The following is a 19,666-nucleotide window of genomic DNA, read 5'->3' as shown; positions in this document are numbered from 1 at the left end:
TGTTATATATTGGATTCATTAGCAAGCTAACAATAGAACTCACAAGCTTTGTTTTTAGATGATTGAAAGAAATAAAATGACAGCCCTGTACTCTCATTTAATCTTTCTGCCGGTGTGCAGAAATAAATATAGCCCAGGGAGGCCAAAGGGAAAAGGACGTGAGAGATTAGCGACTCAAGAGGAAGATGGGGAAAAGAAAAGACAAAACTGTAATAATCCCTGAAGGAGAATTTGGTGAAAAATAGTTGTATTCTACCTTGGGTAACCCTTCCGGAGTGTTCTTGACAACTTTTCAAATATCAGAGGGGATATCTCAGTGACTTTGAGACACACATTTATAAAAAGCTGTTATGCCTGGTGTTTGGCAAATTAGATAATGTAGATAAATGCAATGTATATATGAAGCAATATCAAGGTCCTCAAAAAGTCAACGACCACAGACACCACAGAAAAACGACCATCTTAGTTTTTAATTACCGTAATTCAATTAAAAACAATGACTCATAAACGTTTCACTCTTAGACCATGGTTAAAGACTACGGCTTTCACTTGCCTGTCTACAATAAAAAAATGAAGCACATTTAGTTCACGTTGGTTTGAAGAGCTCACAGTTTTGTTATCTTACCTTCTATGTTTTCGTGGTATGGGCCGAAGTCGATTTAGATGAGAGACGATTGCGTTGGTGGAGTTATGAAGGCGGGGGGGTTACAGTGTGAGAGGGTGCATCTGTCTTGAGCTTCACAGAAGCTGTGGTACTAAAAGGCCTGCAGCATGTCATATTTCAGCTGGTTACACTGACATGGGGCTCATTGTGTCCACATTGTATTTTTCTATTTTTATATTCTTTGTTTATATTCTTTGTGCAAGTGCAGCCAAACTTTTAACACTACTTTAAAGTTTTTTAATTAGCAATCAAACATAATCCTCCAAATTGTTGTTTTGGTCCAACTTTGGCTAACTCTTGTGTAATGGGTAAGGCTTCCTCATTTACTGCATGACGTGTTTATAATAAGGTCTGATAATAAGGTGATTCTTTATCAGTGGAGTGCATCCTCCTCCTCTTCCTCTTCCTCCTCCGTTTTCTTTCTGGCTGGCAGCTTGGAATTCTCAAACAAAGACGAGAAGTACTTGTTGGAAGACTCACATGAGGACATATATATATATACATTTTCCTGCCAAGTGCGCACACATCTTCCATTGCACAAGGAAATGGGTTAAGGGTTTAGTTCTGGTGTGACTCCCAGCCAAAAGATCGAACACTTTGGCTGCAGTCTATCTGTAGAGGTCCTTGAGCAAGATACCTAACTCCTAGCTACCCCTTAATGGCCTGGGCAAACACAGTTCCCTATAAGCTGCTTTTGTATGAAACTGATAAATTACACTTTATAAAATGAGTCCACCATATCACAGTTTATTTATTTACAAATAAATAAATAAATAAAAAACAAACTTTTTCGATCCCCGCCGGAGTCGCCACCCAACGTGTCCCTATCATTAATCATCCCAGACGAGGCGTGGCGGTGAGGCCTCCCTCCATCGCCAGGGGGGCCGGGATTAGCGTTGTTAAGTAAAGGGGCGCATCACAGAGCGTCTGGCTCGGCAGCTGGTGGAGGCTCAGGGTGGAGGCACAGGCCATCTTGACGGGGGTCAGTGTTGCTTAATTAAAGCCATACCAAACACACACACACACGTACGCATACCCCAGATGGAGGTCTGCGGGTGAGGGGAGGGTTTTGTTTGTTTAGTTTCTTTTTTTTTTATCTGTTGGGTTTCTGGTCGCGGAACATGGGGGTTCTGGACTGGTCGACTTTTGGAACTGGTGTCACCCCAGAACCAGTGTGCAACTGTTTGGCCGGAAATCTTTACTAATGCTAAATGTGAGATTCCAAACAAATTTCTTCGTAACAAAACAGGAAAACCCTGCGTAACGCAGACCCTCGCTCCTCCTGGTTTTCGGGATACGGGACAGATAAATACTGGGATTGTCCCGCAGAAATCCGGATAGTCTGATTTCCACCAAAGCTAGAAATGCAAAACACGAGCTTGATAAAGGCGTCTTCTTATCAATAAATACGCAAAATGACTTTTAGTCAGCTTCATCACATAATAAACAAAAACACGCACAATGCATAGCCTCTTCAACCTGAATAAACCTGAATCCGCCGTTTTCTCTGAAGAACAAATTGAAAATGTCAATTTAAATAACCCTAAAGTTCACCTGGGACATTCATTCAGCCTGAACCCTCCTCAAAATCAACCTAGCATGAACCTCATCAGTATCTTCTGAACCCCATCCTGCTGATGGGGGAGATCCACAGGGTGGACTGAACCATGAGGCTACATTCAACCCTCACCCGCCGTCACAGACTGAATAACCGCTAACTTAAATGGAAGACCTGCTGCCCCAGTGACCCGTAACCCCCCCCCTGTTCCTCTCCAGCTCCTCCAATCCCAACCGACCCACCACAGGAGCAAGGGGAATACCCCCCTAGGACAAGTGGAGACCTAGGCCATTTTATAACGGTGTGCGTCTGTATGTGTGCAGCCCATACACACAGACGTGTGGGGGTGAGTTTGTGTGGGCGTCCCAGTCTTTGATGCGTGTGTCACAGTCCTTGAGGTGTGCGCTCAATTCCATTAGCCTGTTCTGTGGTAGTACATGGAGAGTTAGTGATGCAAGCCACCGCTCTGGGTAAGAGGCTGTTCCTCAGTCTACTGGTGAGTGTCATATTGTCCTGAACCCTTCCCCGGATGGCAGCATTTCAAACAGGGCATGGGCGGGCTGTGTGGCGTCCCGGATAATGCGGCTACCCTCGTTGTTCCGTCGATCGGCATAGGTGTGGAAGCTTTATTGGTACACAATAAATCAGAACTCACTTGTGTGAATGTGCAGATAGATGGATTGATGGATGGATCCATCGACTGTTGGATGGATGAATGGATTGAGTTAATTAAAAAATAGTTTTTGAAGGACGGCTTCTTGAAATGGGTTTCAGATCAATCAGTCCAACAGTCGGTGGTAAGTGTTTTAATCAGGGCTGTTAACCTTTTGGATCCATCCAACAGTAAGGTAGCCTATGTGAGGATTTCTCTATTCATTCACCCCTTAGGTGTTAGAATATACACTCCTTAGACAGGGATGGAGACTATAGCTCTCCATCATTCAATTACATTATGCAATGTGCTGAGCTGAGATTTTCAAAGTTTTTCCAATCAAGTAAGTAATGTAATTATTTTACCATCAAGCTGCAGCACTAAATGAGAGACATGAAAGAAGCTGTATTTTTGTTGTAAAAGTACTGCTGCCAACATTGCTCTAAGCGGAGGTCCCTCCGCTAATGTGTTTTTAAAGATCACAGCCCCTGGACACTTCCGAGGCCCAGGCTCATAGGCAGATGTATTTTATTTTTTTATCGCTGGCTAAAGTATACCAAACGCAGCCACGCCTGAGTGCAGGGAGTAATTGCTGTTTCCTGAAAGCCCTTAAGATAATTTGATGGAGTTTGGCTGTGCAGTCCCATCTATCTGAGAGCTGCTGGGGTGCTAAACGGCGGGCCAGCAGGTGGTCACGGCTGGGCACCTCACACCGGAACGCCCTGCGTGCGGCGGGCCTGTTGACTCGTTCACGGGGCCGGGCTCATTAGGGAGCAGAGTGGCTCGTTGGTTCCCGGCGGTGCGGTCGTTATCTCCCGCCTGTGCCGGGTGTGAGCCCTGCACCGCTGCCAGCTGGGTCCGCTCGGGATGGCTTTGAGCGGAGTGGATAACCGGGACGGCTCTACCAGCGGGGAAAACCCTGCATCCTCCACTGCACACCGGGTGAAGAGCGGGTCGCTGCCGCAGAGGGGAACCACAGCACCTCTTAATTAATGACAGGGTAAGCCTTGGAGGAGTCATTTTAATTTGGCAAATGTGCCAGAACAACAGGATGTCCTCAAAGGTCCGTACTTCGTGTCACTACTGTGCCATGCAAATACAACCCCCCCCCACCCTTCCCAAGGTCCCGGCCGTTAAGTAATTGACCTGCTGGGTGTCTCTGTGGAAATGCCTTGGCGTTAAACTCTTTCTCTTACTCGCTCCGAGAAGCGGGACCCCTCGTCTTGTCACAACATCCCATTGTGGATTTATTACCTGCCCCCCCCCCCCCCCTTAACCATTTTGTGTCGCTCAATTTACTGGAGGTGGCCCTTCTCTGAAGAGTGGAAGCCGTCGGCGAGGAACCCATTTTCACGGCCACTCCGCGATCCCCTGGGGCTCCGAGCGCGTCCGCCATCCTCGACTTAACAGCAACAGCTCCGCCGCAGGGTCCCGGTGGGGGGGGGCAGCCGGCGGGAGGCTCCGCCGGTAATCTGTAGCATCCCCTACAAGGTCGTCGCCGACCCCCTCCGGAGCACCGCTGAATCACTCACTGTGAGATGAAGTGGCACTTGTAATACGGTTGCGATACCTATCCCCCGCAGTCCCCACTCCGGCCCCCGTTGAAAGGGGAAGCTGTAGCAAGGAGGCCGGGCGTGAGGCAGATTCAGCCTGGAAGTCCAGGTTATCTCCATGCGGACATGCGTACCAGTGCCTTCAGTGACCATGCGTCCGATGAGGGGATAGTCAGGTAACCTGAAGGCCAGACGTTAGGGCAGTTCAGCCTTGAAGTACAGGTTATCTGCATGTGGCAGTACCAGTACCTTCTGATGACCATGCTTCAGACGAGGTGATAGTCAAGCGTTGTCACTGATCCTTTCAGCATGTCATATGTCTTCGCTGAGGCCTTCAGGTTCGTGACCGCCAACGTCAGGTTATCTCCATCCGTCATCACCAATACCTATATGTTCTGGTCGGGTGTCATTGAGGATGCCTTCAGGTTATCTCTATCAGTCATCACCAGTACCTATAGGTTCTGGTCGGGTGTCATTGCAGATACCTTCAGGTTATCCCCATCTGTCATCACAGATGCCTATTCTGAGGGAAATCTCTCATGTCATGCGTGTGAATGAGTTTCCTCTGGCGCTGCATACATTGCCTTTCGCTGAAGGGTTTCCTGTTAATGGGGCCGAGGTGTCTCTGAATGGGCAGCTTCATCAGAGGGAACAATGTCGCAGTGACCTTCAGAGCTTAGACTCGTTTTTCACCTCCGCCGCGATGAACCGCCACAGGTTAACGGCAGACATATGTAGTCGGGTAACCAAGGGATGATAAACCCCCAAAGGTTAATATCGGTCATTAATAGTCAAGGAAAGGACCGATGATAGAAAAACGACTTCTGCAAACCCATTAGAGTTGGATTCCCTTTGGCAGATTCACTTTGGCAAATTTACCGGTATAAAAAACAGGTACAATAAAGCATACTTTATCCAACAAAAGTTACAAAGACAATTTAGCACATTCAACAAATCTTCAATTATCCATATATTTTAATGGTTTCCTTCACCCTGTTCTTTCAAGCCACCTTATATTGTTCATCCAGCCTGATCATCAGTACTATGGGTTTTTGTAGCATTGCAGCAAGCTTTCCCATTTAAATTCACGGCCATGGTTGGGAAGTGTGTCATGAAGCCCTTCTTAGAGGCATTGACGAATGAGCCCATTATGAAATATCTTATTGTACTGCGTTGGTTCCACCAGGTGTTTAAGCCATCTGATTGCCTTTTAATTTTGAGTCGAAGATAAGCACTTAGTTCCTGTAGTGTCTTAAGTGAGACCGATTAGCCTCAACCTTCTTAAGTAGGACAAAGACTTGAGGTTCGGAGACGCCCGCAAAGATGAGCAAATATGTCCAGAAATATGTCACTTTGATCCTGATTAAGATTACTGCACGTCATCTTGAAAGGATCAAACTGACTTATATCTTGATTCGTCTTTTATGTTGTCGGACACCCAAGTATCAATGTCACAATGTTCGTGACTTGTAGCCTTTGAAAGAGATTTAATTACTAACAGCATAGTGGCTCTTGGTCCATCCTAATGTCACCTCTCAACCTTCTTACAAGCAGCTGTAAAGCCTTTTTAAGTCTACGGCCATCCATCAAAACGATTATGCTGATAGATTGACGGCACATTTTAATGAAGACACCCCATTTCCAAATTGAGATAAGGTTGCCATAAAGTAAAAGAAAAAAAAGGCAATATCATAAATGTATTTATAATTCAGTGGCATAAAGATATCTAGCAGGAGCATTTAACGCCACTTCAGTACATCGGCGAGGGCCAGGCACCCGAGGCCTGTCTTAATTAAAATCTCCCCACGCTCCGTCCCTCCCATCCGGGCTGCGAGAGGCGCTGACAGGCTTGGCAATGGCTCCTTTACCTGCTCTGTGGTTCCCCAGCCAGAAGGACACTGTGATTGTGCTCTGTGGCAGATGTGTTCACCGAGAGAGGGAGAGAAAGGCCGGGGAAACTGCAGGGAGATTAGGGAGGATAAGCAGACGGTACTGTACTGTGCCTGACCCTAGTCTTTTGCTTCGAGCCGCTCACACAGTGAGGAATCGAAAGTCAGTGCACCGCTACTGCACAGTGCACAGCACTGTCCCAGTAGAGGTCTCTGAAGGGCGCGTCGTCACGGTCCGATCTAGCACTCTGCACATTGTCGTTGTTTGGGGAGAAACCGAGGATTAGGTCAGTCGTCATAACACTGAATCACATCCCCTGGCTCTTCTTTTCATCTTACAACCCTGTCAAGAAGATGTATCGTCCTGCAATACTGTTTGATGTTGCTACGTACGCTATAGTTATAAAATAAGTTACCAAAGTAACTTCAATGGAGTTTAAGTTACTGTGTAAAGTGAGAATGACGTTTCATGCTCACCTATTCTACACCTACCTACGTAAAGGTTTTCTCTGCGATTCACTAAACATGGTTTCCCTAAATGAAACCTGCTCTGGCGTTTTCACTTCCATAAATGAAGGGTTGTTGTCAAACTGTACCGTCCACGCGGGGCCGCTAGCCTCGCTCTTCTCCACCGTTGTTTGAACCCCCCCGTCCCCGTCCCCGTCTACGGTGTCCTGGAACATCGTATCTGATGGGGCAGGGAGCAGCTGCCGGTGGCAGAGACTGTGCTGATTCGTTTTGAACTTCCAAGGGCACGGCGTACCTCCTGCTGAGCCGAGCACACATGGCGAGGACGCAACACAATACAGTCGCACGGAACACCACACTACGACCAAATGTACGGCAGGTCGCGCTATAAAGTCGGGGAGACCTTGATGGTTTTTCTGAGGCCCTCCGGGACAACGAGGCCGCCTTGCAATTGTGCCTTCTTGTGTCTTGTCCGATCTGCTAGCGATGACCGTGATGCCAGCTTCAATCAGGGGAGCGTTGTGCAACGCAGTCAGGACCGCAGAGGTGCTCACCAGCTTTCGCAAAAGACTCAAGACTTGTTCAGAGTTCACCTAGACTCTGCATAGCCTCCCCCCCCTTACCCCCCCCCCCCCCCCCACACACACACACACACACACACCCAACTTACGCACGTATGTTGTACGTCGTTGCACTTTAAAACAGTACTTAGCATTGTGTAGCATCTTATCAAAGCTATATTTGTTGTAAACAGGAAATGGGGTAACCTAACAATTGTTGGTGCTTGTCACTTGGTTCTATGAACATCCTTACTGTACCGACAGTGATATATTGTTTCTCTTTCTTCTGACAAAAGTACTTATTGTTAGTCGCTTTGGTTAAAAGCATCTGCTAAATGTAAATGACGTGGCTAAGGAGTTCCTCTTCCAGTTACAGTACTCCTTTAGACATCATTGAGCGAGATGCCTAAGCCCCTAGCAGCTCCTTGATGACATGGACCTCTATGTCGTTTGCTCGGATACCCGGTGTGTATTAAATCTACTTGAGAGTAAAACGTTAAGTCTACATTTATCACATATATTTGCCGGCTGTGCTATCAGCACAAGACCTCGACTCTCGGTATAGAAAGTGAAAGTATATTTCCCTTTTGGCACACTCTCCTCAACGCGAGCCAGAGATGACTTTGGGAAGGAGCCAGCTATCTAAATATTGACCGCATTGGGCCTAAACCCCTGAATAGGTCACGTAATTATGTACTTGCCATGGCATAGCGTTCGGAATTACACCATCTCTTTCCTATTATAGAGGGAATTGGCTCTGTGTTGAAAAAAAAGCATTAACTGCTGTTAATGGATAAATACAACTCTACATTATGCTACACACACCATCAGTAGTCTTACTGTTGATGGAGTGATATGTTGTTCAGCTCAGCACCTTTTCCCCCTGTTGGTGCTGTTCTGTGTGAAATACGTGCTTCTCCTCTGGTATGTCAGCTCCACTCCACCACAGGGGCAGATTAATAGATCTCCTGGTCCCCGACGGACCACGCCTGTTGGTGTACTCTCACTGGAGAGCAGATACTCAGTCTCCGTCATCCCATACGCTGCTCTCTGGGCGTCTCGGGGCTCAACCCACGGCCACACCAGCCAAGCAGTCTGCCCTGCTTGAAGCAACCAAGGTTCTGGTCCAACCTGTGGGCCATGGCTACAAGTCATTCCCTCTCTTTTAACCCACAATTGTTTGTCTGTCTCAGCTTTCCTTTCCATAAACCCCATACAAGAACATTGAATATGTTGCTGTATACACAAAACAAAACACACTTACCCTCACACACATAAAGAACTCTACAACGCAGACTTAAACATGCAAATAAATGCGTTAAAGTGCACATCATGAAAAAAAGATTTTGCTTATAACAAACAAACAATTTTTTATTAGCAACCGGTACTGCCGACCAACATGCATTCAATTCGGTCCTAGTTATTTATTCAATGATTATTATAAGCTGCACAGAATGACGTAATCAAGGTCAGTAACCTCATATCCAGACATGCACTAAAGTAATTACAAAAACAGGTCAGAGGTTTACACAGACACACACACACACACACACACACACACACACACACACACACACACACACACACACACACACACACACACAGCCTACTCAAGGTCTGTGCGGCACACCGTGCTACGCTCAACCCTGACACTGCCATGACTCCGTCCTCTCCTTCTTCATACCGCGCTCGTCCACGGCGATAAAAGCTTCCAACGCATCGCGGGCGTGAACGTGAGGCGGCGGTGAGGCCAGAGCGGGGTTCAGGCCGTGCATCATCCTCCTCTTGACCTTTGACCCTCTCAGTCATCCAGGCCTATATCGCTGATTTTAAAGAGGTTGTTTTGATGGAGCGCGAGAGGGCGAGCCACAGAGGTGACGTGGAGCCATAGCCTGGATTTATACGAGAGGCATCCTCACTGATGGAGGGTTATTTTACAGAGAGCAAGCGGCAGAACGCAGGCAGGAGTTTCAAAGTGTGGTGCCGGTGTGAAGGAGAGCTGGGCCGCCCCTCGGTTTATGTCCCAACACTCACCATCCTCCCTTTCATAATTAATACTTTTCCTCCCCTAACAATCCCATTCTGCGGTCGGAGGTGAGGTGGTCGTGTTGGCCCACATGACCGCTCACCCGTCATGACCCAGCCCGTACCTCTCCCTCAGAGGAGCTCGTCTCATTGGCCAGCCCGTACACGCATCACAATCGATCGGAGCCGGGTCTGCGAACAGCAGGAGGGGAGAGACGGATACGCTCCTCTCCTTCAGGTGCCACCTGTCCTCCCCCCCCCCCCCCCCCACCCCCCCTGCACATCTGCTCCCTAAAGGGGAGTCTGTGGAGCGGAACCAGGGCCCGGTCCCTCCTGATGGCTCCATCGCCGAGGCGGATCCATCAGGGTGCGATCTGGGTCAGCGTCATGGTGCACGGGTTAGAGCGTCACATCTCTTCAAGGCCCGATTCACTCTGCCCTTTATTATATCAGCTATCAGCAAGCGAGGTGACAAGACGATGCAGGGTGTATTTTTTTATTTATTTGGTCTACATTCACATTTACATTCAGGGCATTTAGCAGATGCTTTTATCCACAGCGTCTTACAATTAGTACATTTTTACAGAAGAAAGAGAAACAATGATATATCGCTGTCGGTACAGAAAGGATGCTCATAGAACATGTGCCACAAGAAATGGCTTCAATTTCCAAGATGTGGCTTGGCAGTATTCATAGAGTAGGGTCGTATTTCCTCCCTGAGTGACAGTGTGTTGGCGTGGAGCTCTCTGAGGGTCTCCTCAAATCGACCATGTCTCTGTGATGGCCGTCTTTAATAATGCATTTTCTACATTTGCCCGATTAACTGATTCCCAAAGCCAACCTTAGAAGAAGGGTGCTTAGCCAAAATAAGTGAATGATTCATCGATGAATAATCTAGGTGTGTGTGTGCCCAACCCTGTGAAATAAAACAATCTCCTGACGAACCCAAATCAATCCAATTAAGTAATTGAATTATCTCGCTCCACTTGATCTGCTTATCGTGGCATGGCAGGATTTTACTCTATTCCATTATTCTTTCTGAACAAAATTAATTTGAATTTGGAGGAAATTCTACGGGACGTAAACACGTGAATGATTTATAGCTTGGAACTATTTCAGCCAAGTCTTCGCTTAAATCATTCCATGCTTTAAAACATTCATGCCAAATTATTCCATAACCTTATTTATTCATACCCACCTAGACTTAATAATTAGAAACCACTTAATGGAACGAAAGACCATTCTGCCCCAAGTTCTTTTGTTTTTTTGCTTGCTCAGAAGGTAGAGCGGGTTGGTTGGTAACCGGAAGGTTGCTAGGTCGATCCCCTAGCTCCTAGCTGAGTGTCGAGGTGTCCCTGAGCAAGACACCTCACCCTGACTGCTCCCGACGAGCTGGCTGTCCCCATACGTGGTTGCCACCGCCGTCGGTGTGTGAACGTCTGCAAGCATGGATGGGTGAATAAATGCAGTCCATTTACCATTCAGTGGACAATACAGTGTTTGCCATCGCTTCGAAGAGTCCTTTACACTGACCGACGATCTCTGTGCTTCTTGTGTCCCACAGCCTTCACCATGATGATCATCCTGGCGCTGATCCGCATCAGCAAGGGCCGCGGCGAAGGCCGCCCGCCCACGGCCTCGCTGGCGGGTGTGCCCAACCTGTTTGGCGTGTGCGTGTACTCCTTCATGTGCCAGCACTCGCTGCCCTCGCTGGTCACGCCCATCTCGGAGAAGAGGCGCGTGGGCACCCTGGTGGTGGTGGACTACGTGCTCATCCTGTGCTTCTACACGCTGCTCTCCTTCACCGCCATCTTCTGCTTCGACAACGCGCTGCTGCACGACATGTACACGCTCAACTTCACCGACAACTGCGACGTGCTGGACGTGCCGGCGCTGCGCTACTTCCTGGGCCTGTTCCCCGTGTTCACCATCAGCACCAACTTCCCCATCATCGCCGTGACGCTGCGCAACAACTGGAAGACGCTGTTCCACCGCGACGGCGGGACCTACCCCTGGGTGGTGGACCGCGTGGTGTTCCCGCTCATCACCGTGGTGCCGCCCATCCTCGTGGCCTTCGGCACCCACAACCTGGAGTCCCTGGTGGGCATCACGGGGGCCTACGCCGGCACGGGCATCCAGTACATCGTCCCCGCCATGCTGGTGTACCTGAGCCGGCGGCACCTGGAGCCCGTGGTGGGGCGCGACGTGGTCAACAAGCACCGCTCGCCGTTCCGCCACGCCTTCTGGGTGTGGTTCGTGGTGGTGTGGGCGGCGTTCTGTCTGGTGTTCGTCACGGCCAACATCATCCTGGACGACACCAGGAAATGAGGAGGGGCGGGGAGGAAGGAGGGGTTACTGTCGATTCGGTTTGATTCTCGAACCCGCGGCCTTACCTTACGGGACTGACCTGCTACAGAGTGTAACAGGATGTGCCTTTTTTTTTTTTTTTTAAAGCAAGGACTTTAATTGCGTGTAAATTCAATCAGCTGGAGATTACTTTATCACAGACGTGTTGAGAGGGACCAAAGGTACCGCGGTGTTGGATGCTGGAACTGAACTAAAAAAAAGGGAAAAAAGCAATCGGGTCAAGAAGGGAGATTGAGCATAACATCTGTTAGCAGCTTAAGTTGCCACTTAAGTTCTGAGTTCGGCACAACTCGGGCCCTCCTCCGTAACTTCTGCCCTGCCTTGCTCGTAGGGGAGGGAACACGACTCTGCCGTGGGAAGGACCTCACGCATCTTAACTAGAAATGAACTGTAATAAAAAATAAAAAATACTAAATTTAGCAATCAGGGATAATCTCGCTTTTATTGCTCGCTGACATTCTGTGTTCTGTCTTCTTCATTGACCGGAGTAGCGGCTCTATCACACACACACACACACACGCACACACACATCTACACAACTCGTATGCATGCAGCACACTCGCTTGCCTCCTGCTCTCGGCAGGTTGGGACGTGTCCCGTCTCTGCTGGGACATGTCCCGTCTCTGCTGGGACATGTCCCGTCTCTGGGACGTGTCCCGTCTCTGCTGGGACATGTCCCGTCTCTGCTGGGACATGTCCCGTCTCTGCTGGGACATGTCCCGTCTCTGGGACGTGTCCCGTCTCTGCTGGGACGTGTCCCGTCTCTGCTGGGACATGTCCCGTCTCTGCTGGGACATGTCCCGTCTCTGGGACGTGTCCCGTCTCTGCTGGGACATGTCCCGTCTCTGGGACGTGTCCCGTCTCTGCTGGGACATGTCCCGTCTCTGGGACGTGTCCCGTCTCTTACGCCTCTTCTCTACACGTGTGTCTGTCGTTCACACACAGCGCACGGGCCTCATCCCCTAAACCCGCTTACGAATCCTCGCTCAGCCGTCCGTCTCCTAGACTCCAACAGACCAAACGGCTGAGTCACCTGTCCAAGGTGACATCTGACCTTTGACCTTGAGGTGAGTTGAGGAATGCAGCTGGCAAAGGCTAGACTACTCTGCCCAGTCAGTAGGTGTCTTCGTATTTTCGTTTATTACCGACCCGGTTGCTAGGATGGATATTTCCCGGGAGAGAGATATATCAGCATTTTGTCAGCTGCCTTTTCAGTACCTTCACCCAGACGTGGGTTTTATTTACGTCTTGTTCCTGCGCTACTCGAGGCCGGTGATGTGGTGTCACTACTGCTGTGTCGAGGCTCTCAACTCTTGTCAGTGTTTAATCTGTCTATCTTCTGCCCTGGTGTTTGAGTCTGCATCGTAGCCATTATCCTCGGGTAAGCTTCGCTGTGAACATCCACCGGTGGCTTGGTACCTACCGCTGGTAAACGAGAGCTGGAGAAGAGGACTGTCTGAGCTGTAGCCCATCATGTCGCGTGGCTAATGGTACATTGGTCAGCTAACTGTATGTTAGTTAGCTAACTGTATATTGGCAAGTTAACTGTGTTGACTTATGGGCTTTAGCTTATGATGTTGCAATGTAGTAGCCTGTGTTGTAGCTCATTGGATTGTGTAGCTCTCATTCATTTTTACATGCTTACTCGCTTAGCTAACTGCGTTGAAGCTTACTTGATGGTATGGCTCAATATGCAAACCTAAGTTGCTATTTTCCTTACAATAATAATAATAATTATTACGACGACAAGTGGCTATTTAGCCTCGTAGCTGTGGGCCACCTAATTGTGAATAAGGGAACTCTGTCAATACAATTTAGCATTTTTTGCGGTGGTTTGCACACAATTTACTTGGGTATTTATATTTTACGTTTTAAATACTACAACATTGTATAACTGCTGACAAAACATTAAACTTGTTCAATATTCCTTTTTGAAACTGGCATGTTGAGCAACATGCGAGTTTAGCACTTCCTACGTCGAAAACGTGAAGCCAGGTAGCCGTTTTCGGTGGTGGATGGCTGCTAATTACTGTCTAACAAGTTGAATCCTGGGCACTTTTTTTACCGATTTGTTTCCCCTCTATTGTACAGCGTTGAGTGTGGTTATCCCGTCGTATCTGTATTGTATGTTTGATGCTGATGCCAGTGATGTTAAATGTGGCCTTTTGTATTACAGTAGCAGTGTCTGTTAAAATCTGTTACTCTGGCCCGTCTTTTGACCTGAGCAATGCATTCACTCACCCGTTTGATTATCCGTTCTTCTGGCTTTGTGTTCACCGGATGAATTCAGGTTATCCTGGGTGTAAGTGGTTAGTGTGGTAGTGCGCAGATCAGTTCATCAATGGCCAAACTTGAGTCAGTAAAGGAAAATGCACTCTCAAATACAATTCATTCATTCATTTTTTGCATTTGTGGGAAAGAATGAGTTGGCGTTGAAAATTGGGTTCTTGTTGCTCTTCTACGAGTAGAAAAACTTGCTAAATTTGCCTTTCATTGTCTTGAGCAGCTCACCGTCTTTCCTGTTTTTCCCTGAGTTCTCCTTTTTCCTTTCCAAAATGGCTTCCCACTCAGCACCTGTTCAGAAGCCATTTCTGTTACCTTGACAATCAGCCTCCCTTTCTGAAGGCGAGGAAATCCTGTTTATTTATTGATCGTTTCATGCGTTTGTTTTCTGTGATTTTGTATGCTATCGAGCTATGTTCGTCTTTGCATTTCTTTGTTTACAGCTATTTCACCTTCATGTGGTTCTACATTTAATGTCCAAGCACATGTATTCTGGTTTTCAATGCATTGGGAAAAATGTCAATAATAAAACCCTGACGTTGAAAAGGTCCCATATTCTATTTAATTTTTTATAAACACTCAAATTATTGTGTAAAACTACGGCTATTCGTCATCATTTGAGAGTCGGTCACCACCGTACGTACATTACTTCGTCGTGTCCTACATTTCCCGTTTGGTAAATGTCTTTAATAGCATGAAAGTAGGCCAGTGGTGAGGCTGGGCAGGCTTGGTCTTCTTAGCAGGACGGCTCTAATTAACTCATGGAAACATCAGTCAGCATGTCAGCACTCGGCCAGGATGTTCTGAACCGCTGTCTTGATGTCGTAGTATTTCATCACTTCCCCATTTCCTTCCCGGCCAGATCCCCTTCCCCCTGGCCTCTTCCTTAAGTGTATAATATTTTTTATTTATTAAGGAGTGACTTTGTGTAGTTGGTTATTTAAGAAAAAAAACGAAAAAAAAAAACGTTGTCTCTTGTAAGGCAAACCTCTTCTCAGTTTCAATTTAACAGGGTCAACTGTGTGAGGAAGTATAATTGGAAATGTTTGAAAAAAACTCTACAGCTTACTTTATTTTTGAGGGTTTGCAGAGAGCTGGGATTTAGGAGTCAAGGAGGACATTTGTGTTAGGTGTACTGGGATGAACCCTTTAGGCCCGGTGGGATTCCAAAATTACAAAATTTTACTACAAGTCAAATGTTGCATCAAGCCAACAGTAATGTTGGCGAGACGGGTCAGGTCATCATCTGGTAACTGGGAGGTTGCTAGTTCGATTCCTGGCTCCCTAGGTCCTTTGCCTAAATAAATATCTATGGTACTTTAACCAAACCATGTTGGTTACCAGGTGGTGTTTTCACTGTATGAACCGGCCTCTGTATGTGTTATACATGTTAAATTAATAGAAGAAAAACGTTTGGTTTGATACCGGGCCCTCGTCTGTATGAATGGGTGAACGTTAGTCACGGTTTGTGTCTATGAATGGGTGAACTTTAGTCACTGCGTGTATGAACGGGTGATCGTTAGTTGTTTGTGATTTGATTGGCCACAGGTTAGAAAAGCGCTGTATAAATGCAGCCCATTCATGAGAGGTCAAGTCTTCTGCTCTGACCTAACTGTTTGAATTGGTTCAGAATGAGGCTAGAATCAGAAATAGTCTGTGTCTTCCATGGCGCAGGGCTTTATTTCTGTGGAAGTGTGTTTAATGTAGTTCAGTAGGTGGCGTTGATTTGCTACCTTGTAAAAAAACAGCATCTGTTCTCACAGGGTGACACTCTCTGTGCTCCCAACTAGCCCCAAGCTGAAGTAGTCAGACTATAAAGGAGAATTAAATAAATATGTCGTGATTGAGGGAGCACAGACATTGTCAATGGAAAGAAAAGGATGAGACGGGTTTAAATGCTCCTTTGGGCCCGACGGGGGAAAGCATTAGAGTGGATTCATTTCCAAGCTACAGGCTAACTATTAGCCTGTGTTTACTGAGTCCCCACTACACCCGTACACCGGGCCCCATGAGGGCCTGTAATCGTCGTGGTAACACTCTGGTGTTAATGGCAGTTGGCAGCAGACGGGCCCGCTAACAAGAAGGGACACACATTAACCAGCTTCTGTTTTCTACCGACGCCGGCACTTACCGCGGGAGCAAGAAGAATGAAACAAGGTTACACAGGTAACACAATGCCTCTCCCAGCTCATACTTAACACCCTGGTCCGTTCCTCCCCAACGTTTCAGGGACATTTCAAACCGAACGTCGGGGAGGTGAAACTCCCACTCCCCCCCCCCCCCTCGATGACCGATGTGGGTTCTTTCTTTCCCGTAATGAAATTTCTCTCCCATAATGCCTCGCCGCTGAGTGGCTCGTTAGCACAAAGCAGGGCTCGCTGTGGAAGTGTGGAGGAGAACAGGATTAAGGTCACTGGCTTCCGAAGGAGGAGGAGGTGGTGGTGGTGGGGCTGGTGGTGGTGGTGGTGGTGGTGGTGGAGAGTCCCGTTCTCGGCTGTCCCGACGACATCATTGACATTCAGGCCACAGACGGCAGAACTTGTCCGTTTGCAGAACCCCTCCTCGGCACGATCAGGTCTCCAGTGCCGTCTCCAACGACTGTCGGAACAGAAGAAGATCCCCGGGAAATAAAAAAGAGAAGAGATTAATGGGTTTGCCCTTTTTCTCGATTCTTCAGAGTTCAGTTCGAACTCCTGAGACTCGTCCGTTGTGAGAATAGTTAAACATGTCAAAGAAATGCACTCTGAGTTGAGCATCGGGAATCAGTGCGGGTTACTTCTGTCGACTTTGGTTTGAGGAAGCTTGTTGTGGGGCACTCGTCCTAATTGTGAAGTTCAATAAGTGCCCCGTTGCCCTCGACAAATTGAAATCTGATTGTTTTCAACAGGCTTCTGCTGAGAGAGCACTTGTTTCATCAGTCACACGTTTTAGATTCTGGATGTTTCTGAAGGAAAACACACTTGAACCAGGGCCGTAACCAGGGTTGGGGGGATTTTCTTTTGCTCTAAAATGTCAGAGGTCGGGACCTCGGTGACCTCATAGCTGACTGGAACACGAGGCGTTGGTAGTCGCGGGAAACACCGCCGCCACCTTCCTAGCATTGACTCCGGTCTGAATCGGATCCAGCAGCAGCATCATTAACATTCTGCCGGCGTCGCGTCTCGACTGTGTTTCGGTGAATGATTTATGATCATTACACACGTCCGACCGATGAAGACGACCCAGCGGTGCAGGAGATGTTTACATGGCGTTAAAGGGCGTCTTTGACTGGATCGACCTCGCCATCGCTCACTCCGCTTGGCTCGGCTTCCTGCGTTCTGTCTCCGGAGAATTTCACCTCAAACCCGAGCATGACGCATTGGAAACCTTCCTGTCCGCCACGGCCCCGTGTCTGTTTGTTTGGACGACAGGACGACCTTAACGCTCAGGCCTTCACTGATACCAATGACAGCCACTTGAATGATTGAATTAATAAAACCAACATCGATTCAACAACAAATTTTGTCGTTTTCATCCGATTAAACACTTCCATTGCTCTGCCTGACATACGTTTCCAAAAGTTTGACATCATTGGTGAGTCAAAGTCATATTTTTATGATTCATATTGAGAAACAATAAACCTAATTGTTTGAGCGTGATCTTACACAGACGTCACACCGACAATAAACATATTTTAAATAATGTGTTTGCACAAACAGACACAAATATCTCAGTTTGAACTGGCAGCTAGCTGGTGCTAGGACAGCTGGTGTACTACGAGCAATGACAGATGGATGGTCTGTCATTTTCAAAAACCTTGAAGCTCGAGAAGCATACGCTTTCAGAAATATTCCCCCTTTTTTCCCCACCCGCTTGCTGTCAAAATCCACTTCTCGTACGCCTCGTAATTGTACTTTCGTTTATGCTCCAGAGGGTTTCTAAGAGTAACAACTTTCTCCTTCTCCGAACAAAGTTACGAGCAGGGGGGGGGGGGGGGGGGGGGGGGTTACATCTCTGCGTGGTAACAGTGACGGCGTCTCTGGTGAGACCCTGCTGTGCTGGAGCAGCCTACTCCACAGGTGGCTGTTGTCACCCCTCTGCCACATCCGCCACCTGCATGAACCCTCCCTGAAGGATGCCAGCCCTGTTCACAGAGCCACGCTCTCTCGCTGACACACATCTCTCAACTCCAGGGCCCTGTCCCCGTCACCACCACCATCCCCTGGTCCACCCCCCAGTGTGCTGTCCACCGACAGAGGCACTCAGTCACCTACTTCAGGTAGCCCGGCTGTCACAACACATCAAATCTGTGTGTACGTCTATGTATCTGTGCATGTGTCTGTATGTGTGTCTGTGTTTTGGACGGGCATGTGCAGGGATGAGTGTGTGGGTGTGCATGGGTGTGTGTGTTTGTAGGTGTCTGTGTGTGTTTGTTTTTGTGTCTGTGTGTCAGCAGGAGTGTGTGTGTATAACTGTGGTTAAGACTAAATGCATTGGCCTTTCGATGGGACGAATGCCGATGGCTTGTGACTAAATTACTAATAAGTTTTCTCCGCTTAATCCAAACACTAAATTAACTCGCTGCGCTGTAATGGTGTTGAACTCGGGCCACCGGCTGTAGGGGATGAACTTCGGTATTTATTTAGGTGATCTAATCAGTTCCCATTCAATAGTCCTACCTAGCATGACCACAACAAACCAACATAACACCGTTGCACTGCATTTTTCGTAGCTTTCATATTACAACAAAAATTGCTGTTTACGAACTGCTCCCTGGTTATCTGAATCAGAATCAGAATTGCTTTTATTCATCTTATTGCACAAGAAGGAAATGATTTGGCTTGGTTCCTCAACAGCCATACTCCTCAACGTAGCAGCAACAATACAAGATAAAGTAAATACGATAGTAAAAAGGAAAATATGTACGTTTATGTGTATTTTAACACGGCGTGTTACTGGCCTGATTCAAATCAACCAGGTCAACTAAATATGGATGCCCTGACAAAGTGGTAAACTACCGCCCACAGTGAGCGTAGGGGGAGTGAGAGGTTAGCTGTACACGTTCACAGCAGTGGAAACATGACTGGGGTCGAACCCCGATGACCACACTGTCACCACCTGCTGCCTAATGACACGGATCAAATCAAATGGCTGTATGCTGATCTGGATCAAAGTGTCTGCTCGATGACCTAATAGTAAATAGTGTTGCACTTGAACCAGTCTTATAAAGACACTGGAGGCAGCACACAGTCAACCCCCGTCCAGGGCCCTACCAGTATGACCGTGATGGCTCCATGCTGGGAAGACACTCTGGGAAGAGGCCAGCACTGCCTGTGGTTTGCGTCACCCCTGTTCACCCTGTTCACCCAGTGTTGATGAGACATGAGGTACAAAGTAGCAGGGATCGTGTCGGCCTGATCCTTCTCTCTCTCTCTCTCTCTCTCTCTCTCTCTCTCTCTCTCTCTCTCTCTCTCTCTCTCTCTCTCTCTCTCTCCAACCAGGCCCTTATCCCATCACTAAGTCTCGGCTGTTTGCTCGGCTGTCCAGTGAATTAAGCGCTCCACTCTTGTCTGAGCCCGGACTTAAAGCCCCATCAGGCCCCCGCCTGTGTACCCAGAAACCCCGGCGGCCGCTGGCTGGAACATCACGGTGGGCCAATAACCGGTCG

General features: G+C 47.9%; 1 protein-coding gene across 2 annotated transcripts in view; it reads left to right on the top strand.

Moving 5' to 3' along the window:
* The window catches only part of tmem104 (transmembrane protein 104), a 52,131-nt gene extending 36,417 nt beyond the window's left edge, over positions 1 to 15,714 (top strand). For both annotated transcript variants that reach the window (XM_056604932.1, XM_056604931.1), the window contains exon 10: positions 10,934 to 15,714. In XM_056604932.1, the coding sequence (XP_056460907.1) occupies positions 10,934 to 11,697 (764 nt within the window). In that variant the 3' untranslated portion in view covers positions 11,698 to 15,714. The remainder of the gene's footprint in view (positions 1 to 10,933) is intronic.
* The last annotated feature ends 3,952 nt before the right edge of the window (positions 15,715 to 19,666 follow it).

The sequence above is a fragment of the Gadus chalcogrammus genome, chromosome 2 (genome assembly GCF_026213295.1).
Source record: "Gadus chalcogrammus isolate NIFS_2021 chromosome 2, NIFS_Gcha_1.0, whole genome shotgun sequence".
Classification (NCBI taxonomy): domain Eukaryota; kingdom Metazoa; phylum Chordata; class Actinopteri; order Gadiformes; family Gadidae; genus Gadus; species Gadus chalcogrammus.
The sequence above is the reverse complement of the archived record's forward strand: the minus strand, read 5'-3'. Positions and strand labels throughout refer to the sequence as shown.